At 33.6% G+C, this 17,230-nt stretch overlaps 3 protein-coding genes and 1 pseudogene across 6 annotated transcripts; 2 read left to right on the top strand and 2 right to left on the bottom strand.

Moving 5' to 3' along the window:
• Positions 1-2,073: 2,073 nt before the first annotated feature.
• On the top strand, positions 2,074-4,487 carry LOC111296033 (PHD finger protein ING2-like). Its single transcript, XM_022890039.2, has 7 exons — positions 2,074-2,269; positions 2,404-2,475; positions 2,563-2,765; positions 3,276-3,339; positions 3,442-3,698; positions 3,815-3,853; positions 4,181-4,487. The coding sequence occupies exons 1-7, from the start codon at positions 2,224-2,226 to the stop codon at positions 4,289-4,291; spliced, it is 792 nt and encodes a 263-aa protein (XP_022745774.1). The 5' UTR covers positions 2,074-2,223; the 3' UTR covers positions 4,292-4,487.
• A 671-nt stretch (positions 4,488-5,158) lies between these two features.
• On the top strand, positions 5,159-7,148 carry LOC111296034 (protein SINE1 pseudogene; annotated as a pseudogene). The gene is made up of 2 exons (XR_016326239.1): positions 5,159-6,491; positions 6,596-7,148. The product of XR_016326239.1 is annotated as a protein SINE1 pseudogene (transcript).
• A 75-nt stretch (positions 7,149-7,223) lies between these two features.
• Positions 7,224-11,580, bottom strand: LOC111296032 (T-complex protein 1 subunit theta-like). The gene is made up of 13 exons (XM_022890038.2): positions 11,300-11,580; positions 10,926-11,188; positions 10,653-10,799; positions 10,405-10,566; positions 10,194-10,271; positions 9,560-9,693; positions 9,266-9,338; positions 9,107-9,184; positions 8,903-9,025; positions 8,623-8,717; positions 8,021-8,245; positions 7,816-7,873; positions 7,224-7,599 (listed from the first exon to the last, which is right to left on the bottom strand). The coding sequence occupies exons 1-13, from the start codon at positions 11,445-11,447 to the stop codon at positions 7,531-7,533; spliced, it is 1,653 nt and encodes a 550-aa protein (XP_022745773.2). The 5' UTR covers positions 11,448-11,580; the 3' UTR covers positions 7,224-7,530.
• Positions 11,581-12,317: 737 nt separating this feature from the next.
• LOC111296102 (YTH domain-containing protein ECT1-like) lies at positions 12,318-16,203 on the bottom strand. Of its 3 annotated transcripts, none has more exons than XM_089768915.1 (7): positions 16,072-16,203; positions 15,499-15,575; positions 14,312-14,887; positions 13,538-14,113; positions 13,242-13,454; positions 13,004-13,150; positions 12,318-12,883 (listed from the first exon to the last, which is right to left on the bottom strand). In XM_089768915.1, exons 1-7 carry the CDS (start codon positions 16,112-16,114, stop codon positions 12,683-12,685), a joined length of 1,833 nt encoding a protein of 610 aa, XP_089625041.1. In that variant the 5' UTR covers positions 16,115-16,203; the 3' UTR covers positions 12,318-12,682. The 3 variants fall into 3 exon arrangements, with proteins under 3 accessions (XP_089625041.1, XP_089625042.1, XP_089625043.1); XM_089768916.1 differs by having other exon boundaries at positions 15,499-15,566; XM_089768917.1 differs by having other exon boundaries at positions 16,099-16,203.
• Between the last annotated feature and the right edge of the window lie 1,027 nt (positions 16,204-17,230).

The following is a 17,230-nucleotide window of genomic DNA, read 5'->3' as shown; positions in this document are numbered from 1 at the left end:
TATTTATATCTTATTTATTTCAATTCAAATATAAATAAAATATAAAAATTATTTTTATCATCAATTGTGACTCGAAATATATTTTTTTTATCAAAATTATATACAACTTTTTGTTAAAATTTTTACTACTTATATATATATATATATTTGTAAATCTACCTTACATCACATATAATTCACACATACTCAACTTAAGAACGATTGGCTTTAATCCATCTATTTTTTATCGAATGCAAGAAAGAAATTTCCTTTGAATTACCTTCTTTTTCTTAGATAGAAAGCTCATCAAATGAATGAGACATGGCATTAGTATTAAAACTAGCTAATCTCAACGTGCTTCCATTCTTATTAAAATACTAAATATTTTCCAAAATATGAACAAAAAAGAAGATATTACAATAAAACAAGAAATGGGTAATAACAAAAGTTAGTGAATAACAAATTCAAAAGTAAAAAAAAAAAAAAAAAAAAAAAATTTGGAAGTATTGGGAAGTGGTAAAACTTAAAGAAGGAAAAAGTGGGGAGAACCATGAAGAGAATTTTAGTAAAGAAACATGAGGTTAGTGTTGGGTTCATGAACATTGGATTAAGCATAAACTTTGCAAAGGTTTCAAGGATTTGTGTGGGATTTTTTAGATTTTTGCTAAGTTCAAGGATAGCTAATGGATTATGTTATTTCAAAATAAAAAAAATTATATTTTTAAATTTTTTGTTCATGTAATCACTATTAAAAGAATATATTCGATAATTTTCAATTTTAAATTTTATTATTTGTAATCTCTTCTTTTATTTTAAGCTACAACTTCATTTATATCAAAAGTTACATTTTGATATATGTGGTTTTTGTGCTTGTAGATACTTTCTGTTTCTTAAAATATTTTATTTTCATGTTTTTAAATCATGCTTGTAATTTTTTTAATTTCAATTTTAAATTAAATTATAGAAAGATATACCAAAATAAATAAATAAAAAAATCTATTTACACTCTATTTATTACTCTATGCACCTCACTTTTAAATACACTTCAAATTCAAAATTTAATTTTCTATTTCTACTAAATACATCTCCACCCCTCACTTTCTATTTTTCATTCCTACCCTTTTCATTTTCTCTTATTTTCTCTTCACTTTTCAATTAAAAAAAAGACCCTAACTCCATTAAATTAACCTCAAGTCACCTATGTTTTTTAGTTTTCTAGTAATTAAAGGTAAGATTCTTACTTTTGTTTTCGATTGATTTTCGTTGAATTGGGGTTGAAATGCATGTGAATATAGGTTAGGGTTTGTTGTAGGATTTAAGAAAAATCAAACATTTCAAAAATGGATATCCAAAAAATTCTTAGGCTTCTTGAAAATAGATATCCAAAAACCCTTTCAATTTCTTGGAAATCCACTTTCGAGATTTAAAAATGACTTAATTGGAAATATATGAACTTATAAACCTATTTACTTGATCATATATATGAATGAAAGAGACATGACAGTTCTCAAGCATACATGAGTAAAAAGATGTTCTTATCTTGAGACTTCAAAAAACCAAAAAACTCAAGAGCATCATTTTATCCATGCATGCTTGAGAACTTGTCTTCAAGACAAGTGCCTATGCATACTAGTCCGAGTTCAAACATTTTATATAAATAGTTTAAATAAATTCGTAATAACAATTTAATTATACTACATTCTCGAAAATAAATTTTTAAAAATTATATTGTATTCTCGAAAATTTATTTTCGAAAATGTAATATAATTCTTTAAAATTAATTTTTGAAAATTATATTATATTTTCAAAATTTTGTTTTCAAGACTACAATATAATTCTCAAAAATTTATTTTAAAGAATTATACAATTTGCAAGATTTAACAAAAAGGGTGTATAAGCTATTCAAGATATTTTTATCATTTGTTAAATACTAAAATTGATATTTACTATATAATTTGAAAAAAAATACTTAAGAAATGTATAAAGAAGATATTATTGTATATGTAAAACGTCCCATATAAATAAATAAATAAAGCCCTAAAAGAATTGCGCTTTCTAACAATATTTCCCTTCGCCGAATTTACCCGCCTCCACAACGGTCAAAAACCTTATTTTTATTTATCCGTCTAAAACGACCTCGTTTACACCTCACGTTCTTCCTTAATCCCAATCCAAACCCTAGAAAAGGAATTCGCAGGATCACTCAAATCAAAACCCTAAAACCCCCAAATCCCCTGACCTAAAATGGCAATCGCAAGAACGGGCGTCTACGTCGACGATTATTTAGAGTGTAAGTTCCGATCTCGAATTGCTAAGCTTCTCACATCAAATTTTAATTTTAAAGATTTTTTTAAATTAATTTCGAGCTTGAATTTCATGTTTAGTTTAAAGTTTCTTTTTTTTTTTTTTTTTAATTTCCTATAGACGCAAGCACATTGCCAACCGAGATTCAGAGACTCCTCAATACGATCCGAGAACTCGATAACCGGACCCAATGTAAGCCAATACAATTTTTGGTTTTTGAAAATTAGGGTTTTTGAATTTGGGGATTTTGATTAAAAATTTTTCCTTTTTTTTTGGAAGCTATGATTAATCATACAAGGCAGCAAACTAATTATTGTTTAGAATTGCCGGTGAAAAGAGGGAATGGAAATAGCTATATGAATAACAGTCATGAAGATGAGGAGACCATTGAGAAAATGAGGAAGGATATAGAGGCAAGTCAAGAAAATGTGTTGAGTTTGTGCACTGAGAAGGTTTTGTTGGCACGACAAGCTTATGATTTGGTGAGTTCTTTTGTTTGTTTGTTAGTGTTTGAGATTGAGTGTGCATTGCTTTGTAATGATAATGTTGTTATTGAGGTTTCTTGTGGTATGATAGTGTAGAAAGCTATGAAATTGCTAACCTTGTTCCCCATTTTAAGCAGCATATCTGAATTCGAGTCATTATTGATTACAAACTCCAAACAATTGTTTGTATGACGTAGCATTTACATGCTTTTACCCGTCTCTCTGTAATGTTTGACTGAAGAGTGAAGAGCACTAGAAATCTTGTTCAAGCTAAAAAAACAAAGCATAGTTCTAGAAGTAATTTACCTCGTTTGTGACTAACTAGATAGTTTTTTACAGTAGATAATTTTTCATGATTCCTTCCACTCTGTGAGAAAAACTTGATTTTTGCATCTTGTTCAGCTATATTGATGGATGCAATGAAGTCTAAAACTATTGGTCTGGGTAATTTTTGAATCATATTATGATTAAAGCTCACAAAATTCTGATGCCTGAAACTTATTTCAGATAGATAGCCATGTAAAACGTCTTGACGAGGATTTGACCTACTTTGCAGAAGATCTAAAGCAAGGTACAGTAATTGCAATCAAAATTGAGCATCTTTGATGGATAAAATACTGCCTCAGGTGATTATCAATATGTCACTGTGTTTTTTCTTCCTCAACTTTATCAGAGGGAAAAATTTCACCAGATGAGCCTGCCATTCTTCCTTCATTACCTATTGTTCCTAAGCTTGAGAAGCGCAAGTCCTTTTATGGAACACCTCAATCAAAGAGGCTGGATTACAGGGATAGAGATTGGGATCGAGAGTGTGATAGGGATTTCGAACTCATGCCTCCTCCAGGAAGCCATAAGAAAGATTTTGCTACCCCTCTTGATGTTGATCAACCCATTGATCCAAATGAACCTACTTATTGTGTCTGCCATCAGGTTCTGCCTTTTTATTCATTATTTTATAGATACAATTATTGGTTTACATGCTTTTTCATTGCTTCAATGTAAAAGCTCTGGTTCAAAACTGAAGGATTGTTTTATAAATTATTTAGGTGTCATTTGGAGATATGATTGCCTGTGACAACGAAAATGTGAGTCTTTTCCCCTTGTATCTTTTTTTGTAATATTTACTTGTAATATTTGTATTTCTTTACTCAGCTTCTTTGCATTTAACTGTTAGTTATTAAAATTTCTCGTATTAATCAGATTTTATTGTCACAATAGTGGATTATAAAAAAAGAGTTAACTAATAATGTGGGGTTAAACATACATAGCATAAACACGTGCTCGAATGAATGATGTTTCAAAAGTTCCTCTGTGTCCCCCAAAATTTTATAGCCATTTATTCATCATGATTTGGCACAATGACTATTGACAATTTGGTTGGTACTTATTATCTAACATGTCTATTCCTTCAGTGCCAAGGAGGTGAATGGTTCCATTATGCATGTGTTGGGCTGACGCCAGAGACAAGATTCAAGGGAAAGTGGTATTGCCCAACGTGTAGACTGCTTCCACAATGTCAATAATAACACATAAATGTATTGCATAATTTGAAATGCTTCAGTAAATTGTTCATTATGCTGTTTCAGCACCATTTTTCAGAATTTATGAAGTAGTGTGTGTAACTGTAATTCAATCAATGGAGATAGGTATTGTTACAAAGCTGTGAACCTTTAGATTCATGAAGTAAATGTAGAGAAATCTAACTTTTGATGGATTGTATATGATCAGATGTTGCAAGAGCTTGAGCGTATAGGTTTGATACAAACATGAAGCATCTGATTCATTTATATAATTGTTTACCTAACAGAATAAAGATCTCGACCTCTCTCAACTGCTGAGTTACAAGTTCCATTAAAACCTGCAACTGTCTTGTTTTAGTTTCAGTGATGGGTCATCGGTTTCTTGTCTCAGAAGAAGATAGTCAGTCAGGAACACCAAAATTTATATGGGTTTCATTTGATAATCAAAGACTCAAAATTAGAAATAAAAGATTAAGGTAAACTATTTTATTTTAGGATTAAGATATGTTGCAAATCGTAGTGAAAACTTTAATTTATACTTACCTGATTGAAAAGTATATAACACGCATAAATTCTTTCAAACGTTATTAGGAATTTCATGACAACTAATCTAAATATCAGTCAGTGAATCTCAACGAAAACTTTGATTGAATTTACAAATTATTCAAAAAAAATTGTGACAAAAATGAAAATAAACCTTAAAAGTAAAGTATCTAAACCTTAGCAATTCAACTAATACTGTTAAACAAAATTTGGAAATTTTGATTTAACAACGAAGTCATATAACCAAATCATTAAACAGAAATGCTTAAGTTTTTAAAAGAATTAAAAATTGAATTCTTCCGTCACTAACATATGTAATGCAAATGCATGGTTAAAAGTGAGAACAGTCATTCTCTTGACTCTTTGCTGATGCCTGATAGTACTATCTATTTATATTCCTCTTTTAAATCTGTGAAGAATCTAGCAATAAGGGACACAATAATTAGATACGACAATTTATGTATTTGTATCATGATTTATATGAAATTTATCGTACAAAATATTAAAATTCATGAACTTGTGTCATGTTTTTCACTCCACAAGGTTCTTGCGCGCGTCCATGGTGTGAAGATTGTTCCTCAGATTGATATTATCATGTCGACTATTATCAAGACATTAGTTTAAAGTGCCGGGTCCTTCCCTCTTAAACAGGCATGTTCATAGGTTGTACCTGCAATTGCAAGATGCGGGATTGATCTAACTACTCCAGAAGATAAGAAGAGACATATAATTCACTCACTTTGGAAGCCTCTTCCAGAATCTCCTTTGGGTTCCCAAGAAAACTTGAGTTCGGGCACTGCACTTTGCTTGAAGGCCCTTCTGGAATCTGGCGGTTTGCTTCTGGTGAGATGGTGAACAAGGTTTGTCAAAATGTGGCTGGGGCTTTGGAGAAGAAGTCCACTTAGACTAATGCACATATGGGCCTGGTTATGGCTTTCGCAAAGCATAATGCTCTAATTGTTGAAGCATATGCTAGTTTGTTGATAAAATCTGGCTTGAGAATATTAAATACTGGCCTTGCAGAAGGTAATTCTCTGAAACGATTTTCATCAATACAAATGATAAATTTGTTGATGAAGTGTTTGGATCCTCGGAGCATATTATCAGAGGTGGAGTTGATAATGGAAGAAATGGAGAAATGTCAATCTGATCAGATGGCTTATGCTAAAGGGGCTGCATATGAAGCTTCACAAACTGCAAAGAAAATAGCAGAAGAGAAAGGATCAAAATTTGAGAATAGTAGTGGTTCAGTTACCGTGTCAAATTTTGGTAGGAGAGACCACAGTCGTGAAAGAAACTTAGTCCCTACTAGTGACAGATCTGCTGCAAATGCTTCACCCGAGTCACAGCCACTTGATTCCTTTATGACATATGATTCTTTGCTCCCGAGTCACCGGTTTCAATGACTCAAATTTCTCGCAACATGGAATATGATCAAAGGAGTGTAAATCTCAAGCTTTGGAGCTATGACAATGGAGGTGTAGATGTATCACTTAAGGATGGTTTGCTCTCTGCAGTGGATCGGGGAAGTTCCATATGTAATTCAACTTATGATCATCATGAATTTAGCAATCATGGATCCGAGTACACGGAGGAATTTGCAGGAATCTTGCATAGAAGTGTTAGAAATGGGCTACCAGGTGCCACTTCCAGTCCTCAGGTAAAATGCTCAAATTCGTCTGTTTTGATTTGTTTGTTAATTTTTGGTTGTCTTGATATTATCACTCCATAAACTGCATTTGCCTCGTTATTTTTGTGCTTCAGAGGTCACGTTCTCGGATTAATGTGGACAACCTCTTTACAACTCCAAGGAAGCTCATCCACTCTCTTCAAAATCCTAATGATTTGATCTCAGGTTTCTCTGAGAAACAATTCAGAAGGTTCAGAAGTCCCCGCTCAGAGATACTTGGATGGAATCCAACCACAAACCATATCCGTTTTGGGCATGGTATGATCTATGAGGTCAAAAGGAATGGAAATATGTATACAGATGGTGAGGAATTTCAAGGTGTCTCTGAATCTGTGCCATCAACTGATGACAGTCCTGCTGCTGTTGACGTCCAAGGGTCTAATGAGGCTGTTCCCATGAATAGAACTGAAATTCAAGAGTTTCACAATGAGAAAGCTGGTAACAGGACAGGTTCTAAAATGTTTTTTGGCCTCTTTTTCATTATAGTTACAGCAGTTCTCACTTCATTAATGTGGACTGCAGTTCAGGATGAAAGCTTCTATGTTGTTCCAACTTAGTTCACTCATTCTGTTACTCCCATTATTTGTTACTCCCATTAATAAACAAAGTCATTTGTTTGCTGTCTAATGAATTCAGCATTATTTAATAAAATGTCATATTCTTAATTTCAATACCAAATTAAAAATTTTTGACAACTTCAAGTACTAAAAAAATTGAACATAAATAGAGCATTTCAGCCTCATAACATTTGGCTTTTCTGTATGTATATCGAATGCATATCATTTTGATTTTTAGGACTCATCAAATGCTACCTTACTGTCGAAAAATTACGTAACTGATACGCTAAAAACACAGATCACCACAAACCACCATAAAATTCTAAAAGCACAAGCAAAAAAATTTTTTTTTTAAGCTACATCTCAAAAGAGAGCAAAGATTCCTAAAACAAAGTTCGGACACCGGAAGGGTGAGATACAAGAGAAAGGTAATCGATCATGCTACACAAGACTTAGTCCTCATCCATACCTGCAGGCTGATCTCTCCTTGCTGGACCTCCGGCTGGTTTTGCCATGATAATCTACAAACATTGAATGACTGGCATAGTGAGCATGGTGAAATAAAATTTTCAGAAGGAAAATATAAATGTGATTCTAAGCAACAAATACAGTGTTATTTCCATTTTTTTAATAATAAAATCAGAGGTATCATCAAATTTTGTCTAAACCTAATCATTTTATTCGGACTATCTTGAGTGTTATTTCCATTTTCAAGCTTTCTGTTTATGGTTAATTACCTGATCTACCCGTAGCACAGTGCAGGCAGCATCTGCAGCATATTTGAGAGCAAAATACCTGCCATAATGGAAAAAAAAACACAAGTCCAGATTGTAGTTATGTGACATGTTTATGATCAAAGTATTAAAGGTTAATTTTCCACACAAGAAAGAAGAATAGATTCAGAGCTATAAAAGTTAATTTTCAGAAGTAAACTTGAATTACTTAGTGACATGAAGGTCCCAAATATTCATGGTTGACACATCCTTGCAAACACCATCCTCAGAGTCACCTCCCCCCAAGTCGATGCCCACTTTGGTATTTCCAGATGCATGCTTTTCATACAGCTTAGATATGATATCCATTGGATTGAGTCCAGCATTCTCTGCCAGGGTTCTTGGTACCATTTCAAAACTTTCAGCAAACTTAGCAATGGCATACTGATCCAATCTGCAAAATATCCCATGTTAATATTAATAGCCACTTCTAGTATTTTTCTAAATCTACTATAAAGTCCAAAATGCCTAGGAGACTCCCAACAGAGAGATCAAACTGTAATGATAAATGCAAGATATGAAGAAGTAATGTAACATAAACTTGACAGTCAACAATGCAAAAGTTGGTTCAATTGACACCTATCCTGCACTTGTGTTATTATGTCCAAAAGACAGTGGCTAGGCAGGTAGACTGGCATCAAGGTATAAATATTATCAAATGCCATTAATGCAAGTGTAACGCATAATAACGCAGGTTAAAGATGAAACATTACATGCAGAATGACACTTTGCAATAAGGAAGAAGACAGATGGAGAAAAAAAAAAGATCACCCTGTTTCCTTAAAGGAGAATTCTTTCAATCTTCTTGCCAACTCAATTTCAGTAGCTGCAGCTCCAGGTACCATACGACTGTCCCTGCACATTGCCTGACCAAAAAAAACTTGGGTATTAAGAATGTGATAATGATAATTTCCTTGAAATTTACATCCAAAAAGAAACAGAGACAGTTTCAGCAGGTGAGAAGAACAGAACTCAATAAGGTTTATACAGGGGATATGCTGCAAAACTTGAAAGAATAAGTAGAAACAATGAAAAGATTGGCAAAAATCACCTTATATGTATTCACTCCATCATCAATAGCTCTTTCGAGATCATCCAATATACTATCAGTACTTCCACGCAGAACCACAGTGGCAACTCTGTTACCACCTTCTTCACTTCTCACAACAGTGACCTACATTGAAATAGCAAGGAAAATTAAAGTGAGGAAAGGGCAAGGAACCAAATATAACTAAAGCCACCTCTTCAAACATACCCGACAACCACCAATTTCCTCAACTGAAACTGAATCAACAAATCCCAAATCATCTGCCTTTGGCTGGCCGAGTTTCAACTGTCGAAAGAATTAAAGGCACATTAGATTACAAATCAAAAGATAGGATCCCTTATAACGTAATGTGGATAGAATGCTCACAAGAGCAGCAGTGCCTGTTGTACGACAAAAGCGTCGCAGTTCAAACTTTGAGCTGATTTTCAAGACCATTAACCTGCAAGAAAAGATCTCAAATTAGAAATCTTGAACAAGACTGCAAAAGCTCCAAAGTGAAATAATTATGAATCTGAAAATAGGCCAATCTATCAACACATCATATTCAACATCATAGCATAAGTATCAATCAAATACCTAGGAATGCATATATGCAATCTTAATCAAAACAAGAAAGAACAAAGAGCAGAATTCGACATATGGGAAGGACACTTAATTTACTTGTAACGTTCACAGAAATGCAATGCCATTTCACCAACTGCTCCTCCACTGACAATAATTTTGGCACCAGAATCAGCAACTGCTTTGATGAGCTCCTCAACCTTAGCTTCTTCAGTTTTTGCATAGTTCTCTAGCTGCAAGAAAACACCAAGAGAAAACCCTTCACATTTAGACATATTTGACCAACAAAAACCCCCAAGACCAATTTACTTATCAAGGTAGAGATAGATGGCAGAAGATGAAAAATCATACAGACAAATAATCACCATAATGGGCACAAAATGAAAGATCTAGCGTATGTACAAGACAAAAATATGTCTATTATGTTTAAAAAGCTCACAACAACAACAACAACAACAACACACTAAGCCTTATATCCCATATTCTGAGGTCGGCTGTATGAAAAACCAAATAAGAGAATCAAGTTAGGTTGTAGTTTGAATCTTCTTGCACCACTCATTTCCATCAACAACCACCTTTTCATCTAAGTCCTTAACCATTATATCGTTTTTTATTACTTGCATCCTAATCTTTCATGGTCTACTTCTAGATGTTTTGATCTCACCTAGATATAGAGACTCCATTCTCCCAACTTGATTTAAAATAACAAGATGAGGAAATTCTCATAATTTACCTGCTCAGCAGAGTGAATTAATACAGTTCCTTTTGTTTCAGTACCTGATGTATCAACACCACTGGCAAACACAGCCACCTAACACGAAGTGAACACAACAGTACAAGTCAGAAGGCAACGAGACTTTTAACTTGGCCAATTGACAATTATCAAGCAACTTTTGTCAAACTTAACCAATAAGAAATGGAAAGAGGGAAAAATAAATTTGTACCTTTGTCTTCTCCATACGTTTTATACTTCCCACAGCATCACCTTTTAAAACCATCCCCCGAACTACTGTACAATTATGCAAACCTCCTCCAACAAGCTTTGACACACGGACATTATCAACATCAAAGTTTGCGGGGTTCTTGGGGCAGACTTGGATGCATGCCTATGATAAGAAAAAAGGAAAAGAAAAAGCAATCATGATATCCTTCAAAAGGGAACAACTAATAGAATAACTGAGTTGAAAATTACATCAGCTATAAGAGAACACAATATATCTTCCTGTCCGTGTTGTTTGCTAGCAACGGCAGCTTTCATTCGAGTAACAACTTGCTTTTTATTGCGAACATCCATATTTTCAGAACCTTTCTCCACAAGTTCCTCCAAAATCTCAATCCCCTACAAATATTAAAACACACAAAAAGGACAATTCACGTCACTTTTATCATCATAATTAACAACACTCATGGTAATTTAAGTAACACTCATAGTCATTTAAGCTACTTGGAAAAGAAAAGGGCAAACCTTGATAATTGCTTTAGTATATCCACTGATGATCTCACTCGGATGCAAGCCGGTTCGTATAAGCTCCTCTGCATTTTGGAGAAGCTCTCCGGCAAAGGAAATTGTCAAATTAGCCCCATCACCAATTTCCTCTTGCTGAGCTTTACCCGCTAGAACTAAAATCTTGGCCGCCGGATGCTGAACCTCGAGCTCATTGACAATAGTAGCAGCATCATTGGTAACAAAGAGCTTGTCTAAATGATTAATAACCATCTTATTCATACCTAAGGAACAGTAAATTAAAAAATAAAATCTTAGGCATTGGAACTGGCAGATTTCAAATCAAAACAACAATTAAAAAAGAAAATCGAAGAGATAGAGAGAGAAAGGGGTACCGTCGGGGCCGAGGGAAGTGCGGGTGATGGTGGAGAGTTGCTTGCAAGCATCGATATTTTTGAGAACAGCTTCGTCGAGACCTGAGAGATGCTTGTGACCTTCCTTCAGCATCGATTGTATGCCGTACGGTTGCATTGAGAACCCCATTTTTCTTCCTTTTTACTCAAGCCCTAATCAGATAAGAGTAAAATCTGAAAAACCCACACCCTAGAAAGGGAAAAATGTCGGAAAAATTGAACCTTTTTCGGTTTTGAAGAGGAGGGAATGAGCAGTGTGAGCTAGTCCTAGACAGCCCTAGAATGCCTTTTATAAGGATTTTTTTTTTAAATGCTTTTCATAATATTTTTTTAATTAGATAGATCTATATGACAATTACCATTTTCTAATTCTTGTCATACCAATAATTTTTTTTCATAAATAAGTACTTTCTTTCATTTAAACTGAGATGAAGTTATGTGTTCATTGATTTTTTTTAAAAATAATAAGGGATTTTTAAGTTTATATTAATATATCTTCAATTAATCAAAGTAAATTTATTTACATTAATTTAATAAATTTATGGTTTTCTTTGTTAATTTAAACAAGTAAATTTAGATAAACTTAAGAAATTATTTTCTCATGACTTTTTAACAAATTCGAAATTTTCACAATTTTATTTTCATAAGATTCACATAAAATGTACAAATTATAATTACATGCAAATTAAAAAAAATTTTATTAGATTTTGACAAAGTTGAGGAAATATTAATAAACTTTTAGTAAAATTTAAAAGTTCATAATAGAATACTTTAAATTTGAGATGTTGTTATATTTTTTGTTGGAAAGGAGAATTTAAATAAAAACCTTGAATTTCTTATCTTTTTGTATATAATTAAAGAAAAATGTAAGCATTTTATAATCAAATTTATTTGGTAAAAATTTCATACTTTAGCATTTTTTTAATGGTAAAATTGACACATTTACTTACACATCAAAGGAATTTACTATGCCCCATAGTAAATTTGCAGATATGAAAGATTAAGAACAAGAACAGCCCAATGTCTCCAATACTGCTCTTTTACATTCATATACTAGAAAAATTAAGTAAAAAAAAAAAAATCAAATGCAAGATGCCAATAGGAGTAGCTTCTTTCACCTCGGGCATTTTTTTTTCCTCTCCAACTCTTTTCATCAAGAAAAAACAAAGGAAAACAGATGAAAATGATATAACCAAAAGAACAACTCAGTGGCTATTGAGCAGTCATATTCTGTCTCACCGTGCTGCTAATTGCTGCAAGGAAAGCCTGAAAAGTGCTGTCACAGCTAATAAAATCGGCTGATATGAATTGAATAACTTGTTAATAACCAACCAAAAGCACAATACTGTTCTAAATCTAAGCCAATTAGCAAGCACTGGTGATACAAACTGATTTCGTGTGGCCATCTTCAGTTGCAGCAGCTGATCCAGGTTTCGCGTCTGCAGTCGATGCAACCATTGCTTCTTCTATCAAGGCTGCCTCTAGAGATTTTTCTAACGCCACCTTTATAATTGCCGTATTTTCTTTGTTATCAGTTACAACATCATTAGGCTCCCCACTCGAAACCTGTTTAGGAAGAAGAATATAAAGTAGTTAATATTTTAACAGTTTATGCAAGACTTCTATCAGATTCTATGTCTATCAGATTCTATGTAGGAACAAGTTTTAATCAAGAGTCAGACATACATGTTTTTGTAACAGCTGATGCTTAGCCTTTTTCTCCTGGATTATCTTTTGACGAGCCTCATAGAATTCAAAATCATCGAGAATGCATGTCTTACTGGAATGATCCTTAAAGATTTTGAGAATTTGAATCCCCTGCTCAAAATTAACCTACAGCAGCCACCAACCATTTTAAAATGAGAAGGATGAAAATCACGAAAAGGAGATATAACACAAACATACGGAGAGAAATAGAGAGTACCTCCTGGGTGTCCCTGCTATTAGTGACAGACTTGTTCTCATTGTTCTCAAGTGTTACGTGCCTCAATGAAGTGTTTGGCACATCCTTAATGATGTGCCACTTCACAGGGAAGCAACCAGTCCACTTGTCTTGATGCCAGTATTCTAAAGTTTTGTTAAAATCAACCGGGCCCATCATCTCTGCTAATCCAACAAATTGTCCACTGGTATTAACCTGGAAAAGGTGCAGACTTAGTAAAAATCAAGCAAATCATATACTAAATCAAGACATCATATAGCAACATTAATCATACTCACCGAAAACAATAGAAATACAGGACAGCCATCAGGCTTCTCCTTGGCCTCACAGAATGCTGCATCAAGTCTCTTGTTGCCGTTAGATGTGCTGGCCCACACATTGTATTTGATGCTTTTGTGGACATCATCCTCAGTATAGGATTTAATGACAAAAAACTTTGAATCTGAATAACTCTCAGGAAAATCTTCTTTATTATACTGCTCCATATCTGGAACAAGAGAAATACTGTTCTCCTTATTGCTCTCGGTCAGTGGAAGGTTCAGATCTTTGGCAGCTAGTGTTGCAGGTACAGAACCAGCCTGATTCTTATACCCATTTACTCTAGGTCCTTTGTTCAGCTCACTTAAACCATCTATATTCTCTTTTCCATAACCATGACCCCTAGCTTTGTTGTTGTTACCAATAGAATACCACCCTTGTCCTTTCTTCCAAGCATCATAGCCATATGATCCAAAACCAGAACCACCTCTGATGGTGTTTCCATAATGACCATAGATCATGTTGTTAGGGTACACGTGATTCATGTATCCAAATGCTTCGGCTACACCTGATGATGGTCGTGCATTGTGCAAATTCTGCATTCAGATCGTTAGAATAATTAGCTCAATTGGAAATGAAAGAAGTGATAAAAGCAAATCTTATATTTAACTACCTAGTACATCTATCTGTCTATTTATGTCCTTTGTATCTTTGTTTGCCCATGTTTGTGGGTTAGATTCAGATATCCATAAAGCAGGGACTCAAATCTATGTAACAAAGCAGTTTGAACATACCATGATATGAGGGAAGGAGTGCGGGTTCTGATTCCTCCCAGATGAAAGGTTGTTGGTATATGAAGAGAATCCAGTATTTGCAGCATGACTGGATTGCCCATTAGACGACATGGACATATCTAAACTAGGAATTGTTGGCTGAATCCCATCATAGCGAAATCTAGGATCCTGATAACCTTGGGATAGATTAACTGTTGGCAAACCTCCCCTTTTGTAGGAAGCATTGGGATTTAGAGAGGAGGTTTTGAAAGTTGATTTTAATGACCCTGACCCATTATTACCACTCAAAACCCCACCACTTGCTATAGTGCTCAAATTTCCTTTATTTGTTTCAATGGATGAGGAAGCTTGACCAGCTACACCAGAAGTCAAAACCTCCACTTGAGAAGCATTGGCTTGACTAGTTTGTTGAAGTGGTTGGTAATAAGGACTTGGATAAAGGTATTCTTGCAGCGCACGTAGCTGACCATCATGTCCCAGAGAAGGAAGAGGTGATCTGGGCACAGAATATGCCCTATATGGCATATAACCATAAGTTTGCTGGTACATGTAAGAGCCATTATCCCCATAAAAATCCTGTCAATAGACATTAAGCTTATCAAATACAACACTCAACCAGAACATGCAACCAAAATTCTCCATGCATACATCTCCAAAGCAAATTCAAATGCTAACTCATGTCTCTATTCTTCCAAATAACAGCAAGACCACCGCAAAAATTCCAAACCCGAAATCCATCAAAATGAAAATGTTAGCAGGATCATTATACAAAATCAATATGACCTAAATGTTAGTCAGACCATTATTCAAAAACCAAATTGTCAATGATATGTTTCAAAACAACTTCAAGAAAGCATTAGCCTTTAGACTAAATCAGCAGAGATAATCACTACAACAGATATCTATTTACCTTACAAAGACTTTGCACAATCCTAATCACCACTTATCAACATCATAATCTTAAGTTAATGATATGCAGTAGGATAATAGCGTGCATCTTAAACCACACAAAGAGGCTGATGGCAATAACTCAGTTTATACAAGTAACCAAGCAGCGCACTTGAATTTCACAGCTCTAATTGCACTGAATATGATACAATCAATAACCAACTAATCTAACTAATAAAAAGTAAAACTTTTATCAATGACTAGAATAAGAAATGAACATCTCACAATATAAGTACTACCTTCTTGACAGGCTCAGGAACTTTTGTGGCCTTGGCTTGTGAATCCAGAGACAAGTTCTCTAGCGAATCTGCAACTTCTGTGATTGTATAAGTAAAGGATAAAAACAAAACCGATAATATATCCAAAGCATATCATTTAAAGAAACAGCAAAACCATAGCTTCAAGCTATCAATATCATATAAACCATCCGATAAATTTATCTCTATGTCCAAATAGCAACAAGCAAAGATTCAAAGATAAAACACATTCAAATTCATAACTTCAAAGACCATCATACTCAAATCTATAAAACATAAAGATTTCAACAACAAAGCATTCAAATTCATGAACTTCAAAAACCGTAAACCCAAATCCATAAAAAAAAAAAAAGAAATTTAGCATAAACCAATAAAAAATAAACTTTCAATAAACCCCCTAAAACGCATTAAAGATTATTCCAAAAGAACAAATATTAACGAGTTAGCACCTCAAAACTACAAGCAAATCCTTAAGAACTAAAAAGAAAATACTAAAAACCAACAAAAACAGAAAAGAAAAACATGTATCTACAAATCTACAAAAACAGATCATACCCAGAAGAGTAAAGTTAGCAAGGATACGATCAGAGGTGGCCATGATCAAAGATTCTCAGACAGAAAGTAAAAGATAGAGAAAGAAGGAGAAGAAGAAGAACAAAATGAAAACAAAAATAAACCCAGAGCTGTAAATGGTGGGAAATGCAGGCAAGACATAAAAAAAAAGGAAGGGAAGGCGTGGAGAAGGGGTAGCCGCCAAAAACCCAAGGGTCTTGGCAAGGTGGCGTTTAAGAACACAATGAAGCAAGAGACGACAAAACCTTTTTTGTTTTGCATTAAAATAAAACAACTAATTTGTTGCCTTTCCACAACTTTTAATTTATTTTTTCTGCCTTTTGAGAGATTAAATTTGTTTTTGGGTTTTCACTATCACTAAAATGGAAAAACAGTGATTCAAATGCCTCCATGGCTTCACCGCCATATCAGGGATATTTCTTTTTTCTTGTATTTTTTAAAGTACTTTGTTTCATTGTGGGTTTTTTTTTTTCTTTTGGGCTATATAGTCTATAGAGTTGGGACCCCTTGAAACATGGTGCACTTTGGATTTAGTCTAATAGATTTGGTTTCAGATTGGGCCAAGCCTTAATCAGAAAAAATAGTTTTGTTTTTGTTTTTTTCAACAATATCAAACTAATTATTATATCCTTTAATTCTCGAATCATATCGTAAATAAAATTTTGTTTAGGTATATTTGAATTTAGTGAGATATATCTATCAGTAGCTTAATTAATGAGTTTATCAAATATGTTAAAAGGAAAAAAAAAAATCAAAGACATCAAAATTAGAATTTCGTAATACGCTCAGAAACTTAAATCAATAAAACATCTTAGAAGAGTGAGAAAACACGTTAAGGAAGAAAGCAAGAGCCTAATAAAGAATAGTCTGTCTGTTTCCTAACTTTCTTATCAGCTCTCTTTTATATATCATGCGTCATGACATAAATATCTATACAAATGGTGTTTATCTTGATGTCATGCATAAGGCCGAGTGTAAGTATTTGAGACATTGGATGATACGTACAATATGAATTAAATTCGATTTGATTTTTTTAAATTATATATAATATTATAAATTTTAAAAATTTGATCAAAATTCGAATCGATTTTTTTTTAAATGAATTCGACTTGAATTAAATGTTATTAATTTGATTTGATTT

The sequence above is a fragment of the Durio zibethinus genome, chromosome 12 (assembly GCF_047325235.1).
Source record: "Durio zibethinus cultivar Kanyao isolate XHJ-2024 chromosome 12, ASM4732523v1, whole genome shotgun sequence".
NCBI lineage: Eukaryota > Viridiplantae > Streptophyta > Magnoliopsida > Malvales > Malvaceae > Durio > Durio zibethinus.
The sequence above is the reverse complement of the archived record's forward strand: the minus strand, read 5'-3'. Positions and strand labels throughout refer to the sequence as shown.

Bases quoted from the DNA above. Each gene is read 5' to 3' on its own strand.
- LOC111296033 (XM_022890039.2), top strand. From the start codon at position 2,224: ATGGCAATCGCAAGAACGGGCGTCTACGTCGACGATTATTTAGAGT. The intron at 3,340-3,441 runs GTACAGTAATTG...CAACTTTATCAG, and splicing joins TGCAGAAGATCTAAAGCAAG to AGGGAAAAATTTCACCAGAT. The intron at 3,699-3,814 runs GTTCTGCCTTTT...TAAATTATTTAG, and splicing joins CTTATTGTGTCTGCCATCAG to GTGTCATTTGGAGATATGAT.
- LOC111296032 (XM_022890038.2), bottom strand. From the start codon at position 11,447: ATGGGGTTCTCAATGCAACCGTACGGCATACAATCGATGCTGAAGGAA. The intron at 10,272-10,404 runs GTACAAATTTAT...ACTTCGTGTTAG, and splicing joins AACGTATGGAGAAGACAAAG to GTGGCTGTGTTTGCCAGTGG. The intron at 9,694-10,193 runs GTAAATTATGAG...GTTTTCTTGCAG, and splicing joins TAATTCACTCTGCTGAGCAG to CTAGAGAACTATGCAAAAAC.
- LOC111296102 (XM_089768915.1), bottom strand. From the start codon at position 16,114: ATGGCCACCTCTGATCGTATCCTTGCTAACTTTACTCTTCTGG. The intron at 14,888-15,498 runs GTAGTACTTATA...GTCTATTGACAG, and splicing joins TTCCTGAGCCTGTCAAGAAG to GATTTTTATGGGGATAATGG. The intron at 13,151-13,241 runs GTACTCTCTATT...TGGCTGCTGTAG, and splicing joins ATAGCAGGGACACCCAGGAG to GTTAATTTTGAGCAGGGGAT.